Source organism: Podarcis pityusensis, assembly GCF_964106645.2.
Source record: "Podarcis pityusensis genome assembly, chromosome: 2".
Lineage (NCBI taxonomy): Eukaryota > Metazoa > Chordata > Lepidosauria > Squamata > Lacertidae > Podarcis > Podarcis pityusensis.
Genome location: NC_138029.1, coordinates 80,908,351 through 80,916,182, shown reverse-complemented (window position 1 = coordinate 80,916,182; position 7,832 = coordinate 80,908,351). Strand labels below are relative to the sequence as shown.

General features: G+C 40.7%; 1 protein-coding gene across 2 annotated transcripts in view; it reads left to right on the top strand.

The window, feature by feature from the left end:
- The first annotated feature begins 1,238 nt into the window (after positions 1-1,238).
- PTPDC1 (protein tyrosine phosphatase domain containing 1) overlaps positions 1,239-7,832 on the top strand; it is a 31,147-nt gene continuing 24,553 nt past the window's right edge. Inside the window, exon 1 of one of the 2 annotated variants that reach the window (XM_080996738.1) lies at positions 1,239-1,386. In XM_080996738.1, the coding sequence (XP_080852864.1) occupies positions 1,293-1,386 (94 nt within the window). In that variant the 5' untranslated portion in view covers positions 1,239-1,292. Of the gene's footprint in view, positions 1,387-7,078; positions 7,137-7,832 lie in introns of those variants that run through there. The other variant, XM_080996741.1, reaches the window with a different exon arrangement.

The following is a 7,832-nucleotide window of genomic DNA, read 5'->3' as shown; positions in this document are numbered from 1 at the left end:
ACAGATAAAACAGATACTTAAAACATTCAAAAACAATTAAACTCAACCACAAGCAAAATAAGAATTTATATAAAATATTTGTATACTGTTATATCATAAAAATATATCTAAGCAGTTTACAGCAGTAAAAACATAAAATCAAACACCCAGTGTTGTTTAATGTTCCTGCAAATGGCAAATGAACTAGGATGAAAACTGATTTGCATACACAAATTTTCAGGGAGATTAAACAGCATCAGTTACTTATTGAGCTTTCTGATTTGCCACATAGATTATATGACGTTGCATCAAGCAAATTTGTACCCCACACTCCCCAGTCCATTTTCTCATCACTTTCATTATTGCAAAAAAGGGTCCGATTTTTGTGTGTGGTGAGAGAAGCACGTTTTCACGCAACACTGATAAATCAACTTTTAATAGCACAACCTGAGTTTATATACACACAAACACATATACTTTTTATTAAAAATCTTTTAAAAGGTTATACAATATTCTGCAAAATGTTATGAAACAGGATCTGGTGACAATATATGTAGTTTGTATACAAATACTGACAGAAAAGGAAACTAAATGAACCATGGATATGTGAATGCATGGAAGGTAGCGACTAGAACTGTGTTTTGATGGCAGGCAGTGGATCTGTTGCACAGGAATGCCAAGCCTCATGGAGCCTCGATGCTGTGGGATATCCAGCCTATAATGATGGTGATGATGTTGATAATGGTGAGAGCTGTTTTGACAGTGGAACGGACTCCATCGGAAAGTGGTGGACTCTCCATCCATGGAGGTTTTTAAGCCGAGGTTGGATGGCCACCTGTCATAATGCTTCAGTTGAGATGCCTACATTGCAGGGGGTTGGACTAGATGACCCTCGGAGGCCCCTTCCAAATTCTTTGATTCTAAGGGCAACGAGGCCCAGTTTAAACTTACGAGCGCTCTTACTTTTTGCCGTGAAGCTACAAAGCCCCACTGGACGAAACGGGAGACGGTCAACCAAACCCCAACAGCCCGCCCCCCCCCCCGTGCTGTTTCCCCTCCAACACAGCACTGGCCGCCAGCATCTGGCGCTGAAGGAAAGGCCTCCCTCCGCCCCTCCCTCTCCAGTTTCGTTTTTCCCGCCGGCCTGTCACCATGGCAACAAGCCCAAGCGAGGCCTGGCCTGGCGGGCCGCGCAGGCGCACCCGCGGCGCTTTTTTTGTTCGGAGGCCGCTCCTCTTGGCTTCGCCTCGCCTTTTCAAGAAGCCGCCGCCTGGAAGGCGGGACGGGCCCTCCCATCCCTCGGGCCTTCCCCAATGCCGGCCGGGCCCGGCGCGGAGAGGAGGTCCGGGAGCGCCGGATGGGGGCTTTCTCCGCCCCGCCGCCGCCTCAGAAGCCGACCGGGACGAGGTGGGTTCGCTTCCGCCGCTTCGCAGGATATACTCCCGCGGCGTCTGCCCTCCTTCTCCCCCCGCACCCACAACCGGAGGGGGGCGGCTCCCCGAGGGCTCCGAGACGAGGCTCTCCCCGGCCAGCCTCGCAGCTCCCCCGGTGCCGCTTCCTCCGTTTTCGGAGCCCTGAGTTGCACCTCCCCGCCCCACACCTATAAGCTTTTCTCCCACCCCACAGACGGCTTCCTCTGCTGCCCCTGTGCGCTTCTCAGGTGGCCTTCAGGGATGCTGCTGTGTGGGTCACTCACACGCTGGCTGGCCACCTGTCATGGATGCTCGGGTTGAGATTCCTGCATTGCAGGGGGTTGGACTAGATGACCCTGGGGGATCCCTTTCAAACTCTACGATGCTATGATTCCATGACCCACCCACTCATCTTCCAGGCTGCTTCCCCACATAGGCAGGATTCACCTTTAGTTCCTAGGCAGCGTCTCACTCCGAACAGGGGAACCCTCGCCCCTTCAATGATATGCTCAAAAAAAGCTTGGGGGGTGGGGGGAAACAAACCTAAACTAAATCGGGGAATCTGGAGACAAGAGTATGAGGGTTCCTCTCCTTCTGAAGAGACACGGTGGCTGCTTGGACTCATGCACTTTGGCAATCGGGTGCTTCAGGCTTTTTGTGTTGTTTCAGAGAATTGGCCACCAGATGACAGTGGAAAGATAGAAGCTGTGGAAAGCAAAAACATTTTCAGACAACTTAACACTCCTAAAATAATGTCTCCTGTCTGATCAGAAGGTACTTTGTCACCTGCCTTTGTCAAGATGTAAGGGATGTAACTTGCATTAAATCGGGCCATTTAGTGTGGATAACCTAGGCATTTAGGGGCCGTCTTCTATGGACAAATAAAAATGTGCAATCCTTTATGTGATGAAATGATAGGAGGGGTACCTTTTTGTATTATTTGCAAAAATATCCAAGCACCGAATATGCAGTGCACTCTAAGGCAGGGGTGGGGAACCTTTTTGAGCATGAGGGTTCCCTACCCTCATGGGTGAGGCTCTTGTGCTGGTAATGGGCAGAGTAACAAATGTAAATTTACCTTTCTGCAGTAGACTAGTTTATTCACATAAAAACATGCAGTTCTAAGAATTTTGTTGGGGTAGAAAACCTATAACTGCCTTGAAAAAAATAATTGATAATTAATATTTCTTTAAACTTTAACACCTATCCATTTCTAGAGAAGCCAAGATAAATGTTATGGGTGATATCCAACTAAGTCATACTCAAAGTAGACCTATTGAAATTAATGGACTTGATTAATTTCAGTCTACTCGGAGGCCATGTACAATGTAGCCTTTGCGAATCATAGGGCTCATTTTCTCACCGTGTTCCTTTATACATAGTGGTTTGCAATTGTACACACCTTCCTGTGATAGTGTCATCTAAAATGATAGCTCCTATCTGTGTTTTCTGTACGTTTTCAAACTAGTGTGCAAACTATTCCCTTCCCCTCATTTGGTATTTCCACAGACTTTAGAAAGAGAGGGTCTGGAAACTGGTATATTGATGTACAGATGATATATATTGGTATACAGAGGCAGCTAATAGTGGCCACTAATGAAAAACAATGGGTTGTATTCAATGAAGTAGCCCTGCTCAGAGTAGCCCTAATGAAATTAATCGACCTAACTTAGTCAATATTCATTAATTTCAGTGGTTCTCATCTGCACTTAAGTTATTTGTCAGCAGGACAGAGAGAAGGACCTCTCTAGAAGATCTCAGTGCCTAGACAGGCTTGCAAGGAACAAGATGGTCCTCCAGGTAGCTGTTGAGAAGCCCTTGGACATACTTGGGAGTTATTTCTTACATGCTAGCAATTTAAAGTCATCTAAAAGCTATAGACAACTCTTTGTGTTTGTGGTTTTTCATCACCTCTGATAATTTAACTATTTTTTTCCAGTTTATGAAGGAAATGGGCTTAGGTAAGGGAATTGATTCAAACAAGATCAGTTTTTACTTTTGCGTATTTGACAGCTCACAGCTTTACTGGCAGTGTCAAAAGCCTGATTTTATTTGTATCTCATTATGGCTATGGGAAGTGTGTTCTGCTTAAGTTAAAGCTTTTCCTTTACATGTTCACTGATTATACTTGTGCTTTTAAAAACAACTTGCATCTGCCCAATTCTGCCAGTAATTTTTCCTGTAGTCTAGCAGAAGCTTTTTAACTTCAGAACCAATCACACTAACATTAGACATATTAAAAGTCCCATGATTTCAGTGGGAGATAAGTATACATTTTGTTCTCATGTTGAGATAAGTTAGATTTAGAAATGCTTCATCTGGATAGAATTGTACCACTGTTTGACAATTTTAACGATGAGTTACCATGGCCTCCCAATAGGGTTAGTGACTGCACTGGTGGGATTTAGCAGCACTGAAGTATTGTGCTTACTCAAATAAGTAGCTATGACCTAAGACACAGGGAGTACACATCTTGGGTAAACATATGTGGTTTTATTACATAATAGCTTTTCTTCTTGAATCCTTTGCTCTGGAAAAAACCATGTTTTTCATTCGTTGATATTTGTGTTTGTGCTTGTGGTATTAGAGCTCTTGAGGCTAAATGTTGTGCTTACTTAACCTAGTTTTGTTTGACAGAGCTTCTTAAAAATGTGGTTCAAATTAGAAAATAAATAAAAAGTGAATGTTTTCACATACACATTATTTTTACTAATTAATAACAAAAATTAGTTATCTGGTTATTGTTTCTGCCTTGATTTTTTTTTACTGTTATTCACATAATAACAGCAATAAAACTGATTGGCTTCCTAGCTGATTATGTGGAGCTAATTATTTTTTTCTTCTGCACTGTTCCCTTGACTCTTGGTGCTTAGAAAGAACTTATTGTTTCTAGCAAGCTTTCATCCCAGTTAGTAAAAATTGGGCCCCAGGCCTGTGGGATAATTAATCCCAGGGTGATATATACAAGCAATATATATAAGGTGATACATACAATTGCTTTTGAAGCAATTTTCTTTCCCTAGTTTCTCTTATCAACAGTTTCTCTAAAGTCCTTTATGGTAGCAAGGGAATATATAAACAAGTGACACAATGCTTCAAATTTCAGAATTGGCTGGATGCAACCAAAGTTCTGAAGTGCATTGTTAGCTCTCTCTTTTTAATCCATTTTTTTAAAAGTTGCAGGTTAGTTCTGTATGCATTTGACTGTTCTCATTTTAATATGTTTGAACTGCATAATTATCTCAAAGAGATTTCTTTTTACATTTTTATTTATAAAGTACAAAAGTACAAAATACAGAACTGAAGAATAAAAGCAAAAAGTGAAAGAAAAAGAAAGAAAAAAAGAGAGACCGATATTTGATCACTATCCTGTTTAGGTACAGTGGTGCCTCACAAGACGAAATTAATCCGTTCCGCGAGTCTCTTCGTCTTGCGGTTTTTTCGTCTTGCGAAGCACGGCTATTAGCGGCTTAGCGGCTATTAACGGCTTAGGGGCTTTAAGAAAAAGGAAACAAACTCGCAAGAACTCGCAAGACGTTTCGTCTTGCGAAGCAAGCCCATAGGGAAATTCGTCTTGCGGAACGACTCAAAAAACGGAAAACTCTTTCGTCTTGCGTGTTTTTTTTCTTGCGAGGCATTCGTCTTGCAAGGTACCACTGTATAAGTGTAATATATGCAATGACCCAATAATTCCAGTTGTTTATAATCCCAGTGTCTTTGCTGGCCGGTCAAATATAAGCATTTAGCTGACACACTATTTTCCAGGCTTATTTGCTGTTCAGGCTTAGGTCTTGGGCAGGAGTTGCCTCTAGAGCTTTCTTGCTTGCATAAATCGAATAGATATCTCCTCCTAAAGTTCTGTGAATATGCGTTACTGTATTCCAAAGAGAGTAGGCTAGGGTGAATACAGTGGCAACTATGTGCTGTATCAGCTGTAGAAAAGGAGCAGCCGGAAGGTCAAATAAAACAGTGCAGTAAAGTTCACTTCTGTAGTGTGTAGAAGAGTCATAATTTCAGCCAGTGTGTTGTAGGAGTTCAGACTAGGACTGGGGAGACGCAAGTTAAAATCCCCACTGTGCCATTAAGCTCTTTCTGAGTTGCCTTGAGGCCAACCACTAGCTCATTTTACTGCCCAGGGCAGCAGACACTAATAAAAAGACAATGAACAACAAAATAAAAACATATTTAAAACATGCATCGTCTTGGACCATCTTGGTCTAAAACTTGGACCATCTTGGCTGTGAGTCCTGGAAGACCCACTCCATGCCTTGCAGGCCTTTTCCCACCTGGCCTGGGAGAGCAGGGCCTTGACTGATTCCAGCTACAAAACCTGAGGCTATTGAACAGACTCTTGGGCTGGGGGGTTTAGGGAGTTTTGTTGGTTTTTTCAGCTATTGCTGTTAATTATTTGTATCTTTATTTTAGATCTTATGATTTATGTGGAAATTGTTTGATTTGGTTGTGTATTTTTATATTTATTTAGTGTTTATGACTACTTTATTATGTTGTAATTATTTATTTTTTCCACTTTGTAAGCCATCTTGAGCATGGGTTGAACTATGGAAAGGCGGCATGCAAATAAAATTATGTATGTATGCAGTCATTTCTGTTTTCTGAGGCTAACTTGGCTAATACCTGCTCTGTGTTTTATCTGCTGCTGACTCAAATTACTGGTGACGTTTTGGTTTTATTGTATATTTTACTGCTTTATTTCTTATACCACCCAGGAATGTATTGAATGAAGGGCAGTATACAAATGTTTTTAAAATAGAAGAGAATGAATTAATGCATTTACCAAAGGGATGCCTTACAAACTTGCCTTATCAGATGCTGGCAGCTGCAGTTTAAAAAAAACAAAAACAATATACCAGCCTGTTGTTTAAACAGCTGCCTAGTAGCCATGAGGTGAGTGAGTGGGTTAGTGGAAAAGGGAGGACCCTTTTTTTTGCCCAACAGACTGCTGGAAGAGGGGCTGAGCTCTCCATCGCTCCTGTGCCAGCCCCCAACAGGCAAGTAACATTTATAGGGATATATACGAGGTTGCTTTTACCATGCTCAGCCTAGTTAACTTAGCTTTAGCTTCCAAATTCTGTGTTTAAAAAGTCACAGGAGGAAGCAAAACAGTCTAGAGAGGTGGTACGAAAACATAATCTGTTTTAATATAAATATTATATTATAAATATTAGAGTGTGAAACTATAATCACTGTTCCAAAGTGATAAACTTCATTTACCCCTTAAGAATAAAGGGGTGCTTTCTAGATAAGAAAGGCATTCTTATTTCAAAATGGTTAACTTCATTTTCCTTTTCATTATTAACTTTTAATATAAGTGTTCATCAAGAAATGCTTGTTGGATACCTAAAATTACCGAATTAAGGTGTGTATCTTAACTGGCAGTTTTGAATTAATTAACTTCAAAAATAACAAGGAAGAATACTGCATTGCAATGGCTTACTATGACCTGTTTGTTTAAAACCTATTTATAATATAGGCCAGGCCCAAGAAAGCAGTATTTGGGATAATTATCTACATAGCACATTTAGTGTTCTGCATGTAGGTTGAAGAGAAAGTAGGCTGCTACTGGCTCCTCCCAGATTACCATTTACAAATCCAATTAACAACAGCAGAAACTGCAGCACCCAGCAGAACCCTTCTGTATTTCTACACTGTGCTGTTCTTGTGATTGGTCAAAACTGGTAGTAATGAAAGGATCAACTATTACCAATTCTTTTTACTGGGTTACAGGTAAGGCTAACAAGCTGCAATTACTGTGAATGATCTGCTTGTAAAATAGGAGGTTAACATTAATTCTGGGCATTTGAAATGTTCAGATACAAGAGAACTGTAAGCATAGAGGACAGTTCTAAAACAAGTTTTATGATAAAGCTATTTAATACATTTAATCGTAGAACATAATGATTCTAATTCCCATGTAAAACTGGAAAAGGTGGAAAATGTCAGCTTTTTTTGTTTGTTTTTGAAGCAGTTAATGTATTCAGTTTTCCACACTCTTTTGTTACAGTTTTCTGTGTTAATTACTGGCTGGAAGCGTGTTCAAGATACTGTAAAATATTTGAAAATTGTTACGTTGCGTCCTGCCATAATAATACTGACAGTGGATTACTTACTGCTAATTAATTTCTGTCATTTAGCATTCAAGTTCTTGCCGTTAATACATGGCAGTTTGAAACACTGAACTATCATAGAACACCACGTATCACCAATTAAATTGCATGTCTTTATTCCTTTTGTCTGCATTTGGTGCATATAAGCAGCCCTGGCTCTACCTAAACATGGTGCTTACTGATTAAGTGAAAATCAGTTGTGACTAAAACAGATGGTGAATGGTTTTTCAGCAAATCAAAGACAATTTTCCACTTTTCTTCTGGTCCTTGTCCTACACATAGTGATTATTTTTCTGCCACCATCTCACATGATTAA